Source organism: Bufo gargarizans, chromosome 3, assembly GCF_014858855.1.
Source record: "Bufo gargarizans isolate SCDJY-AF-19 chromosome 3, ASM1485885v1, whole genome shotgun sequence".
In the NCBI taxonomy this organism is placed as follows: domain Eukaryota; kingdom Metazoa; phylum Chordata; class Amphibia; order Anura; family Bufonidae; genus Bufo; species Bufo gargarizans.
Window position 1 is genome coordinate 214311008 of NC_058082.1, and position 25477 is coordinate 214336484.

The following is a 25477-nucleotide window of genomic DNA, read 5'->3' on the forward strand; positions in this document are numbered from 1 at the left end:
TTTTTTAAACAACTTTATTGCCGAGTGAAAAGGGAAATCCAGACTGGCTTCAGTAACAGCAGCACAGCAGGACTAGTTCTCCAAGGCAAATGAGAGAAGAGGCGGGAGAGCAGCTGTGCCAGTAACCGTTGGACTCGGGCCGGCCTCGCCATGAATCTGTGTGGAAAGGAGCTGTCCAACCTGCTGGGCATCATGACGGAGGAGGCGTGCAATAATACATTCGAGGGCCTCTCCACCGCCTTCCACCATTACTTCACGAAGGCCGACCATTTTCGGGTTGGATCGGTGTTGGTAATGCTCCTGCAGCAGCCCGACCTGTTGCCCACCTCCCCGCAGCGCCTTACCGCCCTCTACCTGCTGTGGGAGATGTATCGTACAGAGCCCATGGCCGCTAACCCTTTTGCCGCGGTCTTCGCCCACCTCTTGAACCCCCCGCCCTCGGAGGAAGCCGAGAGGCCGCTGTCAGGTATTGTGAAGCCATGCTGGAACTTGTAGTTCCTTGGTCAGTCCATAGGAGTTCCTGCTGCAGTTTATAAATGACAGGAGGCGCAGGCACTGCCATGTATTTCATTGGAGTAAACCCATGGAGAGGTCACAGCTGTTTCTTCCACCATGCTTTTACACGGTCGCACATTTATTCCAGCAGCTGATCACCTGTGGCCCTTACAAGGGTTTGTCTAAACCAGACTGCGCCTTTTAAAGGGGTTGTCTCACTTCCGCAAAAAACTTTCTCTACATAATAAATGTTAATACAAGGCAGTTACTAGTGGTCCATATTGCTTCCTTTGCGGGCTGGATTCATTTTTCACATTATACACTGCTCGTTTCCATGCAATCCATCAGCGGTAGCCGATCTTGCACACTACAGGGAAAAAAAAGGCCTTTCTGGTGGCTGGGACTGTGGGAGCTCACATAGTGTGCAAGCACGACCACCGCTGATGGATTGTGGGGTGGTCGTAACCATGGAAACGAGCAGCGTATAATGTGATTGAAAAATGAATCCAGGAGGCAATCTGGACAATAACAATACATTAGTAAGTGTCTTGTATTAACTTTCTCTACATAATAAATGCTATTTGCTGAAGTGAGACAACCCTTTAGGGCTCATTCAGATGAGCAGCTTTCCAGGTGTCGGACATACAGCACCCAGGCTGAACACTGATGGACCAGTTCTCCTGGGAGTTTGCTTCCATGGACTGTCGGTCCATTCTGATTAAATCCCAGCATCTTCTTCAGTGTTTTTTTTTTTTTTTTTTTTTTTTTTTTTTTAACCCTGGACCCATTTAAGTCCTTGAGGTCAGTCGAAAAAGGAAAAAAAAGCCCATTGTTGTGCGGTCCGTTATTCATACCTGGTAGGAGGTAGTGTTAGGCCGAATGCCTACGGCCGTTTTTCACAACCTTGACCGGTCCGTGGAACCGCGGCCTGGATTCCTGCTGAGAGCAGGAGCGCACGGCAGCATGGGTTGCTATGGCGCTGTGCGCTCCCTGCTGCCGCCACAGTACAGTAATACACTGGTATGATCTATACCAGTGTATTACTGTTCTGTGGCGGCAGCAGGGAGCGCACAGCGCCATAGCAACCAATGCTGCCGTGCGCTCCTGCTCTCAGCAGGAATCCAGGCCACGGTTCCACGGACCGCTCACGGCCGTGTGCATTCGGCCTTAAGCGAAGAGAGCTTTGAATGTCTCATTTGAAGTCGCTTCGTTCAAAACTTCGGAATAATACTGTCCCGAGATCCGTCTCCATACAGTATTCAAATGTATGGGCCCTGATGAGGCGAAGTTAGTGATTCATGAAGTTGAGCGGGACTTCGTTCAATAACTTCGGTAGTTGATTTTTAAAGTGGTTTTCCACTTTTAAAATCAACTACCGAAGTTATTGAAAGTGGTTTTCCACTTTAAAAATCAACTACCGAAGTTTTTCAACGAAGTCCCGCTCGACTTCATGAATCGCTAACTTCGCCTCATCGGAGCCCATATATTCTAATACTGTATGGAGACGGATCTCCGTACAGTATTATTCCGAAGTTTTGAACGAAGCGACTTCAGATGAGGCATCTGAAGCTCTCTTTGCTCAACACTAGTAGGAGGCACTAAGGCTACTTTCACACTGGCGTTTTGGTTTCCGTTTGTGAGATCCGTTTTGGGCCGGTTGTGAGAGCCCTGAACAGATCAGTTTTGCCCTAATGCATTCTGAACGGAAAAGGATCTGCTCAGTATGCACCAGTTTAGCTCCGTTATGTCTCCATTCCGCAATGGAGGCGAACACCAAAATGCTGCCTGCAGTGTTTTGGTGTCCGTTTGATGAAACTGAGCCAAACAATGGGGACTGATCCGTTTTCTCTGACACAATAGAAAACGGATCCGTCTCTCATTGACTTTCAATGGAGTTAATGACTGATCCGTCTTGGCTATGTTACAGATAATACAACCAGATCCGTTCGTGACGGATGCCTGCGGGTGTATTGTAATTGATCCGTTTTTTCAGATACATGATGGATCCGCCAAAAACATGAGTGTGAAAGTAGCCTAAGGCTTCGTTCACATCACCGTTTAGCCTTTCTGTTCTCCTGCTCCGTTTAGGAGCAGGAGAACAGAAAGGATGGATTCGGCACATAACTGAGCCAAACGGAACCTAAGGACCCCATAGACTGTCCTGCACGCACAATTTCTGTCTCCACTCCAAGATCATATTCTGAGCGGAAACATAACAGATCCCAATATAGTCGGTTATGTGCCTTCTCCGTCCTTTCCGTTCTCCTGCTGCTAAACGGAGCAGGAGAACAGAGAGGCTAAACGGTTATGTGAACGAGGCCTTAGTCTGCATTCTTCAATGCCATACTAATGCCATCTGGACTAACTGAACGCAGCCGAGACCTGATTCATCACAGATGGAAAATCATCCTTATTAGGCCTCTTGCACACGACTGTATGCCCTCCGAGGTGTACGGTCCGTGAGCATGTCCCGGAGCGGCATTGATCGTGCGCACAGGAGCACACAGCATCATAGACTACAAAGATACTGCGCACGTTGGGCCTCCTGTGGGGCTATTGTCCCGCACTCATGATTTTAGGAGTGCAGGAGGATACCACCGAGGTGCGCAGTATCATAATCTATAATGCTGTGTGCTCCTGTGCACACGATCAATGCCGCTCTGGGACATATGGCCTGCTCACGGACCGTATATCTAGGAGGGCATACGGGTGCAAGGGCACTTAAGCCAATAGAATGTGGTTGACGTCACTCGTATGAATACGCCTTTAAAGGGGTTGTGCCGAGTATCCACAAGATAGGAGATAACTAACTGATCGGAGGGGGTCTGACCGCTGGGACACCCTCCCAATCCTGAGAATGGGGATCCCACATTCCCATCCTGATACTCAGCTATTTTGGGCAGTCCCATGGACAGGTAGGGTGCATGCTCGACCTGCTACTCTATCAAGTTGCAGAAGTGTGGACATTTAAAACAAAACTACTTGTCGAAGGACTAAAGCAGGGGCTTGATCTACTTGTCCTGATACAAAAAATAATTTTAAATCAAAACCATATTTCAGTACACTGCTACGCTTCCTTATGCAGGGAGGTGGCTGGCTTGCGTTCCAGTCTTTGTGGTGTAAGACTCTAAGGCTGGGTTCACACTTGAGCGTTGCGCAAACGCGCGTTTTACGCGCGTTTTTGACGCGCATTTTTATGCGCGTTTTTGTAATAGTAAACGCGCGTTTGACGCGCGTTTGTGTGATTCACTACAGTGTCCTATGGCCACAAACGCCCCAAAAGTCGCTCATGTACTTTTTGGAGCGTCGGGCGTTTTACAGCGCGATCGTACGCGCTGTAAAACGCCCAAGTGTGAACCATTCCCATAGGGAATCATTGGTTTCTCCTTGTTGAGCGTTTTACAGCGCGTAGGAACGCGCTGTAAAACGCTCAGGTGTGAACCCAGCCTAAGTTTAGTCCTCGTTCACACTAGATGATTCTGTCCAGAATGCACTACATCGCGGCCGGCTCACTATGTTGTGGGGCAGGAGGGGGCGTGACGATCCATTAAAGTGAATGGCACCGTAGCGACAGCCGCAGGCGATCGGATGCACATGATCGCAAGGCACAATTATTCCTGAGGTCCGGTCACAATGCTGCTTGCAGCATTTTGTTTGGACTGGGCCGCAGGCATAATGTGCCTTGCAATCCTGTGCAGCCGCATTGCAGCGGTTGGGCATGGTTATGGTGCCAATCACTTCAACAGACCACTACGCCTCCTCCTGCCCCACAATAGTTAGCCCGCCGCAATGCGGAGCAGTGCATTCTGGACAGAATCGGGCCAGAACGCACTGCCTGGTGTGAACGAGGCCTTAATGTGATCACAGCAATTAGTTTAGTGCACACTCTTGCACATTACTACCCGTACCTCTAGGTCAGTGATGGCAAACCTTTTACAGATCGAGTGCCCAAACTGCAACACAAAACCCACTTATTTATCGCAAAGTGCCAACACGGCAATTTATCCTGAATATTACAGTCCAATATAGTATATCTTCCATGTACTTTATCATTTAGCTATAATAGCCTGCCTACATCCAATGTGCTGCCTGTGCCATCCATAGCACTCCCTGCGCTGACGAATGGCATAGTAACATAGTATATAAGGCCAAAAAAGACATCTGTCCATCCAGTTCTGCCTGTTATCCTGCAAGTTGTTCCAGAAGAAGGCAAAAAACAAAACAAAAAAACCTGTGAGGTAGAAGCTGATTTTCCCCACTTAACAGGAAAAAAATCCTTCCCGACTCCAATCCAGTATAACTCCATGGATCAACGACCCCTCTCTAGTAGCTATAGCCTGTAATATTATTACACTCCAGAAATACATCCAGGCCCCTCTTCAACTCTTTTCGTGAACTCACCATTACTACCTGCTCAGGCAGAGTTCCATAGTCTCACTGCTCTTACAGTAAAGAATCCTCTTCTATGTTTGTGTACTAACCTTCTTTCCTCCAGACGCAGAGGATGTCCCCTCGTCACAGTTACAGTCCTGGGGGGATAAATAGATGATGGAAGAGATCTCTATAGTCACCCCTGATATATTTATACATAGTAATTAGATCTCCGCTCAGTCATCTTTTTTCTAAAGTGAATAACCCTAATGTTGGTAGGACTATGTTCTCATCACAAGCACCTATGCCCCTTTTGATGCAACCCATTAGCTTATTGGACTTGGCAGCAGCTGCCTGACACTGTTTTTTACAGCTTAGTTTGCTGTTCACTAAAATTCCTAGGTCCTTTTCCATGTCAGTGTTACCCAGTGTTTTACCATTTAGTATGTACGGGTGACTTGCACTATTCCTTCTCATGTGCATAACCTTACATTTGTCAGTGTTAAACCTCATCTGCCACTTATCTGCCCAAGCCCCCAATCTATCCAGATCCATCTGTAGTAGTATACTGTCCTCTTCAGTGTTAATTACTTTACGTAGTCTAGTGTTATCTGCAAAAAATATTTTACTGTGCAAGCCTTCTACAAGATCATTAATAAATATATTGAAGAGAATAGGGCCCAATACTGACCCCTGAGGTACCCCACTAGTGACAGTGACCCAATCTGAGTGTGTACCGTTAATAACCACCCTCTGTTTTCTATCACTGAGCCAGTTACTTACCCACATACAGATGTTTTCTCCCAGTCCGAGCATTCTCATTTTATATACTAACCTTTTATGTAGTACAGTGTCAGATGCTTTGGAGAAGTCCAGATATATGACATCCATTCATTAGCTGCTGTCAAGTCATAGAAACTGATTAAATTAGTTTTACGTGACCGATCCCTCATGAAGCCATGCTGATATGGCTTTATTTGATTATTTTCATTGAGATCCTCCAAGATAGCATCTCTTAGAAAATCTTTAAACATTTTACCCACAACAAATGTTAAACTTTCCGGCCTATAATTTCCGGGCTCTGTTTTTGGACCCTTTTTGAATATTGGCACCACATTTACTATGCGCCAATCCTGTGGAACACTTCCTGTCAGCATAGCATCCTTAAATATCAGAAATAAGGGTCTGGCTATAACATTACTTAAAGCGGGAAAGATCTGTGGCATATTGGTACACTATAGTTTTTTTTCTAGGGTGCGGGTGCCCACAGTGAGGGCTCTGAGTGCCACCTCTCGCACCCGTGCCATAGGTTCGCCAACACTGCTCTAGGTGGTTTAGGCAAATTAGCTGCTGATGTGGCATGGAAAGGCTCTGTGACTGCTCCTCCCCCCCCCCCTTTCTTTGCTCCACCCCTTCAGCTCTGTCATTTCTTCTTCCCTACGCTGTCACTACACCACGCCGCCCCCCTCGCGCTGTCACCACGGCTGCGTCACTGCTCTACGCCCCTAGCGCTCCATGCCCCCAGCTCGTCGCCGATCCACTGCTCAGGTAAACAAAGCCATCTCAGCCCTGCTACTTGCCCGCAGCAGGGCTAAGCTACTGAAGAAACTACCTGCCTGGAGCTGTATGTCCCGGGCGTCAGGCTATACGATTTCCACACCCCTGAGTGTGGAAACATGGGATCTCTGTTTTGGGACTGACGAGTCAGTGGTCAGACCCCCCTACTGATCACTCAGTTATCCCCTTTCCCGTCCCTGACTCATCTCAGGTTAATTTGCATATGTATCAAATCAGGGTTTTTTTCCACAATAAAAGCACACAGAGCTATGGGGACTGGATATTACGGATGTCAGAGGTCGCAATAACGCCTGTTCAGGCCATTTTATTCCCTGGAAAAAGTCTAAGGCTTACTGATACGCCTTAGACTTTTCCCTCACATTCATCAGCGCAGTGAGCGCTGTGAACGGCACAGCCAGCGCAGTGATGCTGCTGCTGCCGCCTGAAACAACCAATAACAATGCTCCTTACAGTAAGGAACTTTGTTATTGGTCAGTTTGAGCCGCTCTGAAGGTAGCAAGGAGGCGCGCGATCCTCACTGGCAGGGTAAGTGGGGATCTGTGAAATTTAGTGGGGATCTGAGCGCCTTGTTTTTACCCTATAGTGATGAGTTTGCAGCGCTCAGCCGAGCGCTCCTCCCTGCTGAGCGCGGTAGTTAAGACCAGGGCTGTGGAGTCGGAGGCAATTTTGGGTACCTGGAGTCGGAGTTGGCAAAAAATGACTCCGACTCCCACTAGATTTAAATTGGAATAAAAATTTAAAAAAAGCAAGTTTAAATGTCCCAATTCACAAAAAGTTATAATTAATTACCGTATTTTTCGCCCTATGTGCACCTAGGTTTTTGAGGAGGAAAATAAGAAAAAAGAATATTTTGAACCAAAAGGTGTGCTTTTGGTGGGTTTTGAACTAATGGTGGTCTGTGGGTGGCACTGTTATGGGGGATCATTGTGGGGGCATCTGTGGATGACACATAGCATCTTATCTTGTGTCATCCACAGATCTCCCCCCCCCCCCCCCCATAACAGTGTCCCTGTGTAGTGAATGGGGGCCGGCATCTGTTTCTGTAATTGCAGCGGGGCACGGTGCCTGCTTCATTCATAAAGTGGGCGGAGCAGTCGCGTGACTTGGTGAGCTACGCTACGAGCGCCCGCCTGGCCTCCTGACTGCCAAGAAGTTTTTAACGTGATTGGAATACTTTAACAATACCCACAAGTTAGATATGATTACTGTATACTACAGTGAGCGGGGCCTGGTGTAGTAGAATACAGTGACTGCATCGGGCCCCGCATGCCATTACAGAAACAGATGCCGGCCCCCAGCCCCTCCTCCCTCTCAGCCTATTCACCGGACAGTTGTAGCATTCGCCCCATAAGACGCACTGCTTCCCCCCCCCCCCCCCCCACTTTTGCGAAAAATACGGTACTTCTCTACTGTAAGAATAAAGGCCAATGCATGCAGTGCGTCACGTTACCGCAAAACGAACACGTTAAGTGACCATGAAGAAGCGTGCTTTTCATATGCTTCACTATATGGCACGCAACACACAGTTAAGGATCGGCAATACTTATACTTTCCATTGTGTTGTGTTCCGCTGTTACAGGGAACGCCACGCCCATGGTTAACCTAGCCTCTCACTGATAACTGATTAAGTAGAGACACTTGTATAAGTGAAGGGAATGGATAGTCAATAGCTCAAGACTGAAGCTGTAAACCATTTGAAAAACTGCTGTCATTCAGCTAAGGCTAAACTCAGATTGTTAGCCTAAACGTTAAACATGACTATGGGATTCTACTAGGGAAATCATGCTTTACAATAAATGCCCCTTCCTGGATCCTCCCACTGCCCGATCTTCAGCAGAAGATCAGCACACAAAGGAGAAGGCAGCAGCTTCCTGGCCAGTAGTTCTGTGGTAATGACATTTGCATATTAAATACAAAGGAGTCTGAGTCGGAAGTACCAAAAACTGAGGAGTCGGACCATTTATCTACCGACTCCACAGCCCTGGTTAAGACAGCCTTAATAGAAGGTCTAGGGAACAGTCTTCACTACCGTGCTCAGCATTGAGGGAAAAATGGCTGAGCGCTTCAGACTTCTGCTTATAGAATTCAGTGGGGGTCCCATCGCTGGACACGCCAACAGGAGACCTCCACAACGACAGACCTGTCACCTGTAGACCTCTGTCACCTGTCGGCTTTCCTATGAATCCATCAAGGATTCATTGCAGCATGTTCCATCAGATGCTTATAAGGATCTCTTCTGTAATGCGGAGCCACATGTGGCCATTTACAGCCTCCTGCCAAGCACATGAAGTACTTCGCTGTAAAACTGTATAATCCAGTAACCGCAGCGGTGGTGGCTTTTTTGTGGAATGGGTCATGGAAGACAAACTCCCCTTTATGGCAAGATCAAGCATAACACAAAATGACAGCCTCTAGATCAGGGATCAGCAACCTCCGGCACTCCAGCTGTTCTGAAACTACAACTCCCAGTATCCTCCTTTCACTTCTTTGGGAGTTACAAGAACAGCTAAGCAAGTGTGCATGCTGGGTGTTGTAGTTTCACAGCAGTGCTGGAGTGCCAAAGGTTGCTGCACCCTAGATCACCCTAGACCTCTGCGGTGCTGACCCCCCCCCCCCCCTCAGAGCAGCAGGGACCTCTTCGGTAAATTTGCTATTTATGCATGGAAGACAGTTTTAGAGTACTAGTAATGGTTTTCATGCCTAAGTAGCAACCCCTTAATGTTATGTAGGCCTTCGTATTAAATATTTGAATTACTGTAACTTTCGTACTCCTCTTCTGAAAATACTCCTCAAAAATGGTAAGAGGAGTATTTTTACTCTTCCAGAAAAAATTTAGCGCGACCTCTGGCGGGCGTGCTAGTGGCCACCTAGCAACCCATGTCCTCAGCTCTATACACAAAATCCCGGTGACAGGTTCCGTTTAAGTACTATGTTATTGTGTATTGGATGGAGCTGTTCACCGCAGCGCTGCTCCCATCCACTTCAATGTGTAGTTTCAGCTCTGCAGGGGGGCAGGGAGTCAGACACCCGCTGATCAGATATTGATGGCCTATCCTAGACAAAGGATGCCAATATAAAAATGCTGGACAACCCCATATTTTTTATTTAAGACCAATTAAAATAAATAAATAATTTTAGCTCAAAATGAGTAAAATGCAGTCATTAAAAAAAGGTCCACAAAGATGTACATAGCCTTTATCAGCATATAGAAAGTATTAAGGCTAGGTCTACACGACGACATTTGTCGCGCGACATTTTGTTGCACTAATGTCGCGCGACAATTTTTATAATGGCAGTCTATGGTGTCGCACTGCAACATGCGACTGCGATGCGACAGTCGCAGAAAATCCATTCGAGATGGGTTTTTCTGCGACTGTCGCATGTTGCAGTGCGACACCATAGACTGCCATTATAAAAATTGTCGCGCGACTTTTTGTCGTGCAACAAATGTCGTCGTGTAGACCTAGCCCAAGAAAATTGCCTTACGGCAGCCACATGGGCGGTAGGCACAATAGTCAGGAGGGGACCGCGTTCTGGGCAGAGGTCATTGTGCAAGGAAAGAATAGGTAAGCTCTGACAATCGCCTATTGTGAATGGAGGATCCTGTTTCATCTGTAATGATATCACCTCTGTGTATAGATGAGCAGATAACTGCAGTAAAGGTATTTGTACAGACCAAGAAGTGGCACCAATTATTAGACTTGGTGGCCAGTGCGTAAACTGCTGGATTTTGTTTTTTTCTTTAAATATAGATGCTGACATGGAAAAAAAATTAAATATGTTAAAGGTAAAAATGTGATTTTAAAAAAATCGGTTATTTTCTGATGCCGCGTTCCCTTTATCATTAGCTTGCAGCTGACAAAATCTACTGGGCATCACTAATGACAACCAAAACGAACAAGTGGAAATGATGTATAAAAGTATAAATTTATTATAAAGTATAAAGGATGGAACAACTACAGATAATGCAAGGATACGGAGAAGCGCAGGGTCACAGGCACCACAAAACACCAATGTATCTGTGGGTTATAACACACAGAAAGATACAGTCCATTAATGATAGTAAAAGCTCAGGGATTACCTAGATGGCCAGATGTAGTGTCACCGCAGTAAGACTATGCACAAATCATGCAAATGACCATACCAGGTAAGCAAAAGAGCTTTGTCACACTACACACAGTACTTGAACAATTAAAGCAGACCATGGAAATAACAAGTACTCAGATAGAAGGAAGAATCTTGACAACCTTGAGGTTGTGCGCCCAGGGTCCGACCGTCCACTCACCACCATGTCCTCAGGTACGTTCTGAGTTAGTATCGTTTCACACCGTTGCTTGGGACTTCTGTATACATCCATAGTGAGTCCCTCAACACACCCATGGTGCATATTATCAAGATTCTTACTTCTATCTGAGTACTTGTTATTTCCATGGTCTGCTTTAATTGTTCAAGTACTGTGTGTAGTGTGACAAAGCTCTTTTGCTTACCTGGTATGGTCATTTGCATGATTTGTGCATAGTCTTACTGCGGTGACACTACATCTGGCCATCTAGGTAATCCCTGAGCTTTTACTATCATTAATGGACTGTATCTTTCTGTGTGTTATAACCCACAGATACATTGGTGTTTTGTGGTGCCTGTGACCCTGCGCTTCTCCGTATCCTTGCATTATCTGTAGTTGTTCCATCCTTTATACTTTATAATAAATTTATACTTTTATACATCATTTCCACTTGTTCGTTTTGGTTTACCTTAGATGTTTTATGAGTGGTAATCGTAGCTGTCTGGTTGACAGGTGGCCTTCTGTAGGTTAATATCACTAATGACAAGGCAGATGTATAAGGGAGTATTCACACATCTGGTTTACTGCAACCAAATGCACAATGTCTTTTCCATGGCGGTTTTTGACTGCGCAGCACACTACCTGCCCGTGTGAATAAGCCTTTGCTTTATCTGAGCTATTACTTTGAAGTTATGAAGTGAAAATGATTCATTAACTGAAAAGGTTTTATCTCTGCAGGATTCTTACCACCTATCACGCCACCTGAAAAATTCTTCCTCTCGCAGTTGATGCTTGCACCGCCCAGGGAGCTGTTTAAAAAGACTCCCAGACAAATCGCCGTTCTGGATGTGGCCAATCTGGCCCAACCTGTGGACATCAGTGGCCTTCAGTTAGCGCTAGCAGGTAACAGGCGCGGTGTCACAGCATGCATATGAAAGGGGATCTGTCAGCTCCACAGACATGTCTGTTTTACTAAATAATTGTGTTCCTACAACAGAGATGAATAGTGCCATTCCTCCGTTATTCCTCCTAGGAGATTCTGTTCAGACGGTGCCATCAGAACCATACTGTGTACAGCAGGGCTCAGCACCCACTGGCATTTCAGCTGTTCTGAAACTACAACTCCCAGAATCCTCCTTTCACTTCTATGGGAATTACAAGAACATCCAAGTACAAGTGCATGCTGGGAGTTGTAGTTTCACAACAGCTGGAGGGCCAAGGGTTGCTGATCCCTGGTGTAGGGTATGGAAATTATCTTTTGGTCCTGAAAAAAACTGGAGGAGAACAAAACAATACTGTTTCAGGACAAGCTGCTTTGACAAGGGGATTGGTGAAACCCAGTTGTCAATTTATATTTAAAGTTATGGGAGGAATAACTGAGGAAAATCTCAACGCAGACTTTTATTGTTGTTTAATGGGCAGAGCAGTTATTTAATAAGTAGACATGCCCGGTGTGGTAATGGGTCCTCTTTAAACCATTAATCACTATAGACTATTGTATATTGATGACAACACCTGTATATTCTCTTAGACAAACTATAAATCAATCACAAATGTAATAATAGAATTATTAAGGAATGAAATATGTGCTCAGCCTGTATAGACCACCAGATTATTCACAGGGGCTCAGGCTGGAGGATAAATCTGGTGCAGGGATAGACTCTTTTCCCTGACTCTATACCAAATATTATTTGGCTTACTTTAGGACAGATTTTTACGCCGGTGTTGCTCCAAAATAATGCATCTTATGCCCAGCCCGCTTGTCTGTGAAGCTCAGCCCACTTTCCACTAAGCCCCACCCCATTTTGGGCATGATTGGGGTGGGGGAGAATGTAGAAACCCTAAATGTGCCAATTTCCGCCACTTTTGGAACAGATGCATTAGTAAAACTGGGCAAATATTCCTAACCCACAATAAAAAAAATTCAAAAGAAGGGACCTTATATAGGGTTATATATGGTCAGTCACAATGTATAATCAATAAATGCTGCTATAAGATCTACTGAGATGGTTAAAGGGGTTGTACCACAAAATTATACAAAACATTTTTAAACCTGGATTTGAATACTTTTGGAATTGCGGGTAATTAAGAATAGCCAGTGCGCAATTCAATAAAACCTATCTGTATAGCGCCACCTGCTGGTCTTTTCCTTATTTGTCCACCTTGTTGAGCTGGTCGCAGATGCTCAGTTCCATACTTCCAATCCCACTACCTGTACTTCTATTAGAAGCTGTGACCGTTATAGGGAGAGAGCTGCAAGCATGGAATTTGGAGCACTATAAAGAGGAATAAGAGGTGACTGAGGCAAATTAGAAAATGGATCTATATTAGGCCTCATGCACACAGCCGTTGTTTGGGTCTGCATCGGACCCATTCACTTCATTGGGGCCGCAAAAGATGCGGACTGCACTCCGTGTGCTGTCTGCATCCGTGGCTCTGTTCCGCGGCCCCGCTAAAAAAAATAACATGTCCTATTCTTGTCCGGGCTTTGCGGACAAGAATAGGCATTTATATTGACGGCCGCCCGTTCCACAAATTTCGGAAGGCACGCGGGCGGCTTCCGTTTTTGCGGATCCGCGGTTTGCAGACTGCAAAAAATGGAAAGGTAGTTTGCATGAGGCCTTACAAAAACCATCCTAGGACTACAAGGAAGTGATTAAATGGTGATTACTGAGGTGAGACAACCCCTTTAATGTAAAGGTATATTTGTATATGGCCACCAACAATTACCGAATAGTGTTACTGACCAGATTGTGACATATTGAGGCACAGGATGCACTTTAGACCCCAGGGGTTTATTCCAATGTCCAGCATTATCGGTTCTGGGAACCCAGTCTTATTTAACCTAGGTCATATCCACCATTCTATTGTTGTACATCACCACTTGCCTGCTAAGGACTATTTCACATGTGTGCAGTCTGGAATTCGGGCTACATGTGCCAGTGTGAACCTCCATTCTGGACTTACAGGAGTTCACGGCATTATACTGATTTATAATGCAGTGTGCCTTTGCTTTGACCTTACTGATACAGAATCATACTGACAGCTTTATGTCAGTATTGGGGTCCATTCAGACACCCGTAGAATGGGTCCGGATCCGTTCCGCAATTATGCAGAACGGGTTCGGACTCATTCATTTTCAATAGGGCTGGAAAAGATGCAGATCCGCATTTCTTGTCCGCAGCCCCGAACTTCCAGCAGCAGCGCAAGAGAATAGGAATTCTCTAAGTGCCCGCAATGTGCGGCGTGTGTTTTGCGGACGCAAAACACTACGGACGTCTGAATGGACCCTGATCCTGTAGAAATAAGGTCATACAGAGACACGCAGCATTATTAATCAGTATAATGCCGTGCGCTCCTGTAAGTTGAGGAGTGTCCAGAACGGAGGATCACGCTCACACATGGAGCTTGAATTCTGGACTGCTCATGTGAATCAGCCTTCAGCGCCTCAGTTGAAATGAATGGGTACATGAGGCCTAATCGGAAGATTTGAAGGAGAAATGCATTTGCAGACCTCTATTAATAACGATTGTGTTCTCTCTTAGAGCGGCAGTCTGAGCTCCCGACACAGAGCAAGGCCAGTTTCCCGAGCATCCTAAGCGACCCGGATCCTGATTCTTCTAATTCTGGATTTGACAGTTCGGTTGCTTCACAAATCACTGAGGCTTTGGTTAGTGGCCCGAAGCCACCTATAGAAAGTATGTCACCCTGAAAAATTGAATGGCAGATGCTAGTCAGTGTTTATATGTTACTTTTACTCTTCTCAGTCGTGTCATGGCAAGGGATAAGCAGACCTATAAAAATTCATATGATCTTAGAGCAGAGCCTTATGGTAACATTAATTTTGCTTGTTTCAGCATATGCTTTTTCTCACAGGAGTTGCCTGGTAGAGGCTTAGTTCTGTCTCCCCATTGAGAACACATGCATGCTCAACCAATGTGAGTGCATGTATATGGAGGAGGCAGGAGGAATAGCTGCCAGCTAAATGAGGTTTTGCTGATGACTGTCTATGGCAGGGATCAGCAATAGGGATCGACCAATATTATCATTTTTTTTTTTTTTTTTTTTTTTTCTTCTCGAGCCGATACAATAATGTGAACTTTCAGGCCGATTAATTTATACCGATATTTTATCTCATAATTATATTAGTTGGTAGTCACTGAGGTGGTGGAAATTTGCATTTGGTACTAGTATATTATAAATGTAAATTATAAATTAATAAAGCCCTTAGTTGGTAGTCAATTTATAATTTACATTTATAATATACTAGTGCCAAATGCCAATTTCCACACCATCCCTCCTCCTCACTGACTTTATTAACCCCTATCAGACCTCAGATGAATAAAATAAAATAAAAACTCCTCGCCTCTCCTGCGCCGCGGCTCCTCTACATCTCCGGGTCTGGCGTCTCGCGCCCCTGTCTTCACACTACGTCCTGACGCTGTAAGGGGTCAGGCCAGTGCAGCGCGGGCCCCATCAAAGAAGACCAGGGATGGTGAGTATCGGAAGCGCTTGCTGAGCTTCTTCCCCTCTCCCGATTCATACTAGCGCACGCTTCCATAATGGAAGCACTCACTAGTATTTGCTTTATACGCATTATCAGTATATCGGCAAGGTTAGATGCCGATACCGATAATGTACAAAATCCTGAATATCGGCCGATAATATAGGAATCGACCAATTATCGGAAGTACTGAATCATCAACCTCCAGCACTCCAGCTGTTCTCAAACTACAACTCCTAGAATCCTCCTTTCACTTCCATGGGAGTTACTAAAACAGCCAAGAAAGTGTGAATGCTGGGAGTTGTAGTTTCACAGCAGCTGGAATGACAAAGTTTGCTGATCCATGGTCTACAGTGTCTGGCCTCTTAGAGATCTGTAGACGATAACATAACTAGAACTGCTCCACAGATTACAACACATGGTGTCTTTCATGATTCACATTTGGATTTGGTAGCAGCTTTTATTGCCAAAATAAACTGAACATCAGGGCTGTCGTATGCTGATGTTTGTAATTTATTTTTAATTGTAATTGCGGATTTGCAATATAGGGATTTGTATTTTATACTTATTCACTATACCTCTCCTGACATGTCTGTTTTAGTAATTGTTTACATTCCCTGTATAACAATAAATCTGGAGTCTTTTTGTGCCATTCCTATATTGATCTTGCTAGAAGTTTATGAATAAGTGTATAAATAGGTGTTACAAGTTAGGAGTTGTGTCCCTGCACAGTCAGTCCCATTTTTTTTTGAGCGCTTGAAGATTACGCTGAGTCCTCAATTTGTATAATTGACACCAATTAAATTTTTATATTTACAGTCTGACACTAGCAGCTCTGATTGGGTAATGTCAACCCCCCCCCCCCCCCCCCAAGCTGGTAACAGCCAGATGCAAATGTATTTGTAAACTGCTAATGGGAATAATAGAGGCACAAAATAATTATATGAATAGATGCTGCAGAATTGTTATTACAAGGGAAATGCAATTATTTACTAAAATATAGAAGTGACAGGTCCTCTGTAAATACATTTGTGTCTAAATATTTTGTCAGGTATTAAGTTTCATCATTTCACTTGTCTTCTGTGTCATGGTCGCTACCATTTGTCATCTCCACTACCCATCCTCTTAGAAAGTATTATAAAGTAAAATAAATTTTAAGATTCTAGGATAATCATGATATGGTGACATACATTATTTTTAAAGGGGTTGTCCAATGCTTTGATATTGATAACCTATCCTAAGGATAGGCCATAAATATTAGATTATTGGGGGTCGAATCCCCATTGATCAGCTGTTGTAATTTCAGTGCCAGAACTGCAGCTTTATCCATTGTGTAGTGGACCAGGTCCATCTACTTTACACTGGACGGAGCTACAGAGTAACAGCTTGTTGGTGGGGGTGCGGGCTGTTGGATAGGCCATCAGCATCAAATCCTGGACAATCCCTTTTAAAGTACTTGTGCAATTTTTATATAGAAAAATAATAAAAATAAAGCAGTGTAAATCTGATGGTAATTATATAATATAAGTTTTGGGCAAAAAGAAAATATTTCCCTAGTTCTGTTCTGGCCTTTTGTTTACATGCTGTGGGGGCGTGTAACAACCGTCTGAGGGTTTCCTCATGAATATTTGTGGGTGTCAACAAAGACTGCCTTTCCCCTCCCCTTTTCTGCAAAGGGAGTGAATAAAATAATAAAATTGCTGCCCTGCCTGCAGTCTGACTGCTGTGATACTCATGTTGTATGCGTTGGACTACAAGTCCCAACTGTACAGTACAATGACATTTGCTGATGCACACAGTATCTTCCTCCTACCTGTTCTTGTGCAATGCTCTGCAGACACTTCCTCACAGAGAGCAGAAAAGTACTGAAGAGAGGACTCCTTCAGTCATTGTATGGGTGAGGCGGGAGGGAAGATCCTTTGCATAGCATTTCTCTTCAGTGCCTGGAGAAGAGAAAGCCCTGCAGCTGCTCAGTACCTGAGGCAGAGCCTCCAACCCTGAGTCTGTGCTGCTGATGGTATAAGGGGTTAAACCTTGCTGATGTATCCAGTGGGAGGGGAGACACAGGGCAGACAGTCCAGCCAGCAGATCGGGCAGTGTAGGAGGGTGTGGCCAGCATACCAGGCAGTGCAGGGGCATGGCTTGTCACTCCAACCAGCACAATCCACAGTGATGTTCCATACAGAGAGACAGACCTGCTCCTCAGGCTTGTGCATGGAACGTCATCGGAGCAGGGAAAGAAGCTGACATCAAAGGTCATGTGACGCACGGCTAACTAGGAGAACAGGGCCACTGGAGATTAAGTAAATGCACTGAAAACCCCTTACATTTGCTTAGTTACAAACATACAAAGAACAAAATATGAACTTGGACAACCCCTTTCAAGCTTTGATCACATATTTAGGATAAAAATGAATAACGTATCACATTGTAGAGTGTTTCATTTGTGATTTTGGTAATTGTTCTTTCCAGGCCATTTTCGCCCAGAGTTCATTCGTCCTCCTCCACCTTTGCATATTTGTGAAGATGAGCTTGCTTGGTTGAATCCAATTGAACCTGATCATGCCATCAAATGGGACAAGTCAATGTGTGTGAAGAACAGCACCGGTGTTGAGATCAAACGTATAATGGCCAAAGCCTTCAAAAGCCCACTGTCTTCTCCTCAGCAGACACAGGTGATTGTCTTATTCCAGAAGCTGCATCCCGTTCAGTCAGCGTTCGTAAGAGACCCCATTGCTGTATTACACGGGTTGTCGCCTCTGAACATTCCCTTTCCATTCAAATGCTTTGGGGGAGATCCCCCTCTATCAACCGGAGTCAGGAACTGCAGAGCAGATCAGCTTTCGCTACGGTGGCCTCTATGCAGCAGTGTTGTACCCTGTCACCTATTCATTTGAACAGGTGTCATGTAATGCTACATTTCACAGGGAAAATACTCTCCCCAGGAAATAACAGCTGATTGTCAGGGGTGTGTGGCAATCTGCAGTTTGCTGTGTTGGGTACATTCCAAGAATGGGATTTTACATTTTTTGCATTTATTGCTTATTTTTTAACCAGTTATTACATGGGTATGACGTCAACCAGTTTTAATAACCAGATGGTTTACACATTCACTGCATACTTACAGCTAGAGACAAACATTCTAGTAAGTCGGAGGCTTCTATTTATGAATGCTATGTATCGCTGGTTATAGAAGATTTGGAACTGGAGAATAGTTCACGTCCAAGGAGGGTGTGAGTATTATAGTGAACACGTAGAGTGTAGGAAAAATCGGGCTTGAGCCTCATGCACACGACCGTAGCGGGTCCGTGCCCATATTGTCCGTCCGCAATATACAGGCACTGGCCCCATTCACTTGCATGCGCTACTTTTTTTTGCGCAGTGAGGATTGCAGACCCCATTCAAGTGAATGTGTCTGCTGACGGCCGGTGCCCGCCCCTGCATTGCGGACAGCAGCATGGCACATGGTCATGTGCGTGAGGCCTTATGATATAAAAACAGAATCTTCTTTTGTTAGTGGGAGCTAGTACTTCCCTATGGTTTAGTTGCTCTTTCGTGGGAGGTATTTATTTATTTTTTCCTTCCATTTTTCTGCGGCACCCTTCAGATTGATCCTTTTTCTGTCCTAAGGAGCTTTGCGATATTAAAGGTGGAAAATGATTGGTTGCCATGGGCAACTAAGCCAGTTTTTCTTTGTACCAGCTTTGATAATTCTCCTCCACATAGGCTTTTGTCTTGTCAACCACTAATATTGCCAAAATATTTATAGGGGTTGCCTACTAATAGCATGTATCATCTATAGTGTTGAGCAAACTTGTTCTTTAAGTTCGGCGTCTAAAGTTCGGGTTATTGAAGAATTCTGTTATGGTCTGTGGTAGCGGAATACATAATGGGATTCTTCAATAACCTGAACTTTGGACATAGAACTTAAAACACAAGTTCGCTCAACACTAATCATCTATGCATAGGTTTGGTGCTAAAAGTACGACCACTGGGACTGACTGCTGGCCAATCCCAGTGGTCTCCCAAGATTATGGGCATTTACGGTACTTGTTAAAAAACACATACTCGCCTGGTTCCTGTCGCTTCTTTCTGGCTCTATTTGGTGATCTTCTAGTCTCTTTATTTCCAGCGAGGATTAGGGTTGTTGCGGGTATCGAAATATTGATACCCGCAATCGATACTTTTTGTCCCGGTATCGATATGATACCGGGATTTTACATCTATCGATACTAGGCTGCGCTACTGCATCAGAGAACATGGAGCGCACTGCTGTCAGCGTGCACGTGTTCTCCTCAGCAGCACAGGGGATAAGGAGTCACCCTCTCCCTGTGTCGCTGCTGCCAATAAGAAGAGGGGCGGGCGCACTGCGCCAGCAATGAAAGTTAATGTTTAATACAAATACTGGTTCCTGCAGCAGAATCGCATAGCCGCTAAGGGGTTAACTGCCGCTGATCGCAGCTCCCTGCTATGTGATTCTGCTGCCAGCACCCGCCTCCTGTATTAGGCCCCTTTCACACGGGCGACTTTTCCGTGCGGGTGCGATCCGTGCGGCGAACGTATGGCACCCGCACTGAATCCTGACCCATTCATTTCTATGGGGCTGTGCACATGAGCGTTGTTTTTAACGCATCACTTGTACGTTCAGTGCAAATCGCAGCATGCTCTATAATGTCCGATTTTGACGTGACGCAGGCCCCATAGAAGTGAATGGGGTGTGTGAAAATCGGATGGCATCCGCAAGCAAGTACGGATGCCATGCGATTTGCACGCATGGTTGCTAGGAGACCATCGGGATGGAGACCCGATCATTATTATTTTCCCTTATAACATGGTTATAAGGGAAAATAATAGCATTCTGAATACAGAATGCATAGTAAACCAGCGCTAGAGGGGTTAAAATAAAATAAAAAATAATTTAACTCACCTTAGTCCACTTGTTCGCGAAGCCGGCATCTCCTTGTGTCTCCGCTGCTGATGAACAGGACCTGGGATGAGCTGCTCCATTAAATAGAGCTTAAGGACCTTCGATGACGTCACTCCGGTCATCACATGATCTTTTACCATGGTGAATCACCATGGTAAAAGATCATGTGACGTACCATGTGATGACCGGAGTGACGTCATCGAAGGTCCTTAACCGGTATTTAATGGAGCAGCTCATCCCAGGTCCTGTTCATCAGCAGCGGAGACACAAGGAGATGCCGGCTTCGCGAACAAGTGGACTAAGGTGAGTTAAATTATTTTTTATTTTATTTTAACCCCTCTAGCGCTGGTTTACTATGCATTCTGTATTCAGAATGCTATTATTTTCCCTTATAACCATGTTATAAGGGAAAATAATACAATCTTCAGAACATCAATCCCAAGCCCGAACTTCTATGAAGAAGTTCGGGTTTGGGTACCAAACATGCGCGATTTTTCTCACGCGAGTGCAACGCATGACAATGTTTTGCACTTGCGCAGAAAAAATCGCGCATTTTCCCGCAACGCACCCGGCTCTTAGCCGGGCCAAAAAAATGACGCCCGTGTGAAAGAGGCCTTAAAGGTTAATTATCATTGGTGGCAGTGGCCACAGGTCCCCTCTCCCCTCCTCATTGGTGGCAGTGGCAGCTTCTGATTGGAGCCCCAGCAGTGTAATCCTGGGGCCATGATCGGTTACCAACACTACTGAAGCTCTGGCTGCCATAGTCAGCTCCCTGCTGCTGTGTGTACTATGCACAAGGGCAGCAGGGAGAGTGTGAAGTCCTAGTCACCCTGATAGAGCTCTATCATCAGGGTGAATAGACAAGGTATGAAAAGATCCCAGATTCTAGCCCCTAAGGGGGGAAATGGTTATTAAATAAAAAGTAAAACATAAAATAAAATGAAGTATAAATCGCCCCAATTCCCAATTTTACAAATAAAATATATAGACAATAAACATATCACATATTGCCACATCCAAAAAGTCCAAACTATAAAAATATATTTAAAAAAAATCTTTTTTTTTTTTTTTTTTCCTAATGGCATCGAGTATCACAATACTTTTTTTTATGGTATCCAATAAAAATTTTGGTATCCCAACAACCCTAGCGAGGATATAGACATGGTCAAGTATGCCGCAGCTAATGTCTGGCCTGAACAGTGGCATGTCACTACTGGGTCTCATGCTGCTTGGTGGCTTGTCACCGCTGAGGTTAATCATTTGCTGCAGTGGCGCACAATGCCTCATCCATACTCCTGCTGGGAGTAAACATCCAGGGCACGGAGGAGCGGTGGGGAGCAGGTGAGTTTGAGCTTTTCTTACCACACACTCTGACGGATGGCTAAAAATTGGCATAATCCTGGAAAAAGTACCATGCTCAGTTGTTTACCGGCATATGGGGGCTATTCTCCCAAAAAGCATACAGCAGATGTCACCTATGCAATGATTTTCAAATCTGACACCCTATGCACCTTTATAGGTACCTTTTTTTTTTTTTTTTTTTTTTTTATGACACTAGTGTGACACAGAGCAGCAATACCGCCATATGCATAAGGCTTTACGTAATGTCTAGTGTTTTATATGTACTTAAATTTCTCTGGTTTATTTGAATGTTATCCTGGGTTCAGCAGATAACCCTGGGCTACAATTTTGATTTTGGCTTGGACTACAGACACTGGTGAGGCCTCAAGCATCCCCATTTCCCTGCTGGTTTTACTGCTACCCTTATACAGTAGCTGCATTGAATTACAAATGGGGAGATGAAGGGAGGAGAGTGTTTCAGGATTATATACAATCCCATTTCCAAACCTTGGCTTTTTCACTAATAAAACGTTGTTAGTTGCTCTATGAATAAATTATTAGTGTAGATTTTTAAAGGAGCCTGGTTTTCTGCTGTGATGCCTCTTGGTGCCAACTTCAGAAACTGTGTGAATACTGTTTCCCTTCATCTTTCCTGCTTACAGCTACTTGGAGAGTTGGAAAAAGACCCCAAACTGGTTTATCACATCGGCCTCACCCCAGCTAAGCTTCCCGATCTAGTGGAAAATAATCCTTTGGTTGCCATTGAAATGTTGCTGAAGTTGATGCAGTCTAGTCAAATTACAGAGTATTTTTCTGTTCTGGTCAACATGGATATGTCCCTGCATTCGATGGAAGTAGTTAATCGGTAAGTGTTTGCATTGTTAGATGGTTATTATTGAGGTTTATATATATATATATATATATATATATATATATATATATATATATATATATATATATATATATATATATATATATATATATATATATATATATATATATACACACACACACCATAAAGTTCTGGACCAGTGAGGAAATGTTTCAGTGGTGAAAAATGAGTGGTCACGAGCATTAAAAGCCATTACATAATTTTTTTTTTTTTAAGTATTATATATTTTTTTTTTTCCAGATATTGCCAAGTGTGTTGTCTCTAAAGCAAATATATGATCAAATAGTAAAATGCATGTGGTTTAGTCTAGTCGCCTATCCTTATGTGTCTGTTCTGGCCATGCTGTCACCCGAGGTTCCACAATGTACTCTGTGTGGACAGTCAGTTTTTGTGGCTGGAAATTTGTGGCACAGCGGTATGTATGCTACAAAAGCATATCTTTAATGCATTCACAAGATTAAAAGCAGTAAGTGCAGGGCATCTGTCAGTACAATACTGGGTTTCACCATTGAAAGAGTTTTCCAGGACCAGTATATAGATTGCTTATCTACAGGATAGGACATTACTATTAGATTAGTGTGGGTCTAACTTTAGATACCCCCCCACCAATCATCTGAGTGAGCATGGCCATGACACTCGCTGTGCATATAATAGTGTCGCTGCAGGGTATTGCGGCTTCATCTCATTCCAGTGACCTAAGCTGCAGTACCCTGCACCACTGCTACTAAATAGAGGGCACGCAGATAGATGTACTAGGATATATACTAAAAAGGCGCACCACTGCCCCTTCAAACAGTTTCAGTTGGGGTAGGAGTCGGCCTATTCTGCAGGCCTGGCCTTGCCATGTACTGCAGGTTTGCCACTGAATCGCCAGCATGCACTGCAGAGGGAATCCATGGCCAATCAGCGCTTTCTTTGGCTGGAACAGCTGATTGGCGGTGATCCCAGGCGATCAGATTGATAGGGTCACTGTCTTTAGCAGAGAAAAGTGAGCCTTAAATGTATGGGTTGTATGTATGCTGATGGCTTGTTTTATTCTGCAGACTAACTACAGCAGTTGATCTGCCACCTGAATTTATCCATCTTTATATCTCCAACTGTATATCCACTTGTGAGCAAATTAAGGACAAATATATGCAGGTAGGTTAATGACATAATTAACTGGAATGAGACCACCTTATACACGGTCTTTAAAGGGGGGGGATGCAATCCTATATCTTCAGAGATGAGTTTTATATACTTTCTCCACGTGTGTACCGAGCATTAGAAAAATGTGAGAGTGCCAAGCTTTGTCAGGCTTTGATGTCTTGCTTGCTGATTGCAAGGAGCTGGCTAATATGCCCAAAAGAGCTATTTGCATGTAGGAATAAATGTCTACCTACTAGGCTCTGATCTCAAGAATGGGGGCCCCGTACCCTATGGAGTCCCCCTGAAGTGAAAGGAGCGGCGGGTTGGAAAAGCACGCCACTGCTCAATTTGATTGCACGTTGGAATAAATGGCTCTGTACCCACTATCACTGGCGCTCCAATAGAAATGAATGGAGCAGTGCTGCACTTGTCCCACCAGTCGCTCCATCCACTTCAGGGGGGATCACATGTTTTACTGTGATCGGTGGTGGTCCCAGCATTAGGACCCCCACCGATCTCATGGTTATCCCCTATCCTGAGGCTAAGGGGTAACTTTCTAGAACCGGAATACCCTTTTAAGCTTGGCATATCTCCGTGGAAAAGTTCTCGTGCATACTTGAAACCTATCCAACATATGCTGGGTGCAATTGTCCTTTTGGCTTATCATTGGCTGTTTTTAATGTTTCTGGCCGGTATCCGTGTTTTGCGGACCGCAAAACATGGCACGGTCATCTGAATGAGGCCCAAACCTCCTTACTCTTACTAGAACTAACAGCATCTGTTTATATCAGCGTTTTTTTTTTTTTTGTGCAAAAAAAAAAAAAAAGTTGAAGCCTGCCTTTTGCTACTTTACTACTAGAAGTATATTGAGCATAATACAATAAGTGGATAAATGGATTTGGATTCATTTATCTGTTTGTCTTCATTGGAAAGGCTTGAGGAGATACATTTATAAAGTGTTCACAAGCACACATTCTAGTCTCTATTTACATAGTACCTTTTTTCCTGACATTACTCCTTTTTATTTTTATTTTTTTCTTTCCTCAGAATCGTCTGGTGAGACTAGTGTGCGTTTTTCTGCAGTCTTTAATTAGGAATAAAATAATTAACGTCCAGGACTTGTTCATAGAGGTGCAGGCATTCTGCATAGAGTTCAGCAGGATCCGGGAAGCAGCTGGTCTGTTCAGGCTCCTGAAGACTTTGGATACCGGAGAAAACCCAACAGAAGCGAAACCTGCTAAATAATCCACGTTCTTGGTCACCGAACTGATCTTTTCTTGCATCTTGCCCCTATTTCTGTTTATGGCATAACAGTACTTGTATGTCCCATTCAGATCCAAGCAGGTGGTACCAGGATATTTGTGCCCGTGATGACATGTAATGCCCATTCTTCCACCTGTACAGGGAGATTAGAACCTACTTCTATATAATCTGTGACAGGAGTGAAGATGGATGCTTTCATCTGCAAGCGGTATGTAGTTGTAAGAGGGTCCCAGACATGGTTTGGCCAGTGAAATTACCCCCATCTTGTACATATCCTAAATGTGCATATGTAATCACATTTTGCTGTGGTGCTCTTAATTGCAGCCTGAAGATGCCGTGCTTTGGAGTGAAATGAAATGACACATATTGCATTGTTATATTAACAATGAAGCTAGTGAATATATCGGGGGTCCTTAACCTGTTTGCCATAGACTGTTGGTTACTGGATGGAAATAATTGGACAGTGCAGACACTTTCTCTCTGAATGTGTGGCCCAGGTTATATTAGGGAGGAGATGTAATGTAAATATACATGACACTTGTGATTTTTAAGTCCTCTATCTCTACAATATTACCAAAATATTCTGCAAGTAAAGACTATTGCAAAGTATTGTATGTAGTCTACAATGTATTTCTCATGCATTGGTTTTTGTCATGTTAACAAATACCACATTGCTGTTTTTTTTATTTTGTTTTT

At 44.3% G+C, this 25477-nt stretch overlaps 1 protein-coding gene across 1 annotated transcript; it reads left to right on the forward strand.

The window, feature by feature from the left end:
* On the forward strand, positions 1-25477 carry CNOT11 (CCR4-NOT transcription complex subunit 11). The gene is made up of 7 exons (XM_044285178.1): positions 1-466; positions 11465-11629; positions 14272-14424; positions 17703-17905; positions 22161-22363; positions 23434-23530; positions 24566-25477. Exons 1-7 carry the CDS (start codon positions 151-153, stop codon positions 24761-24763), a joined length of 1335 nt encoding a protein of 444 aa, XP_044141113.1. The 5' UTR covers positions 1-150; the 3' UTR covers positions 24764-25477.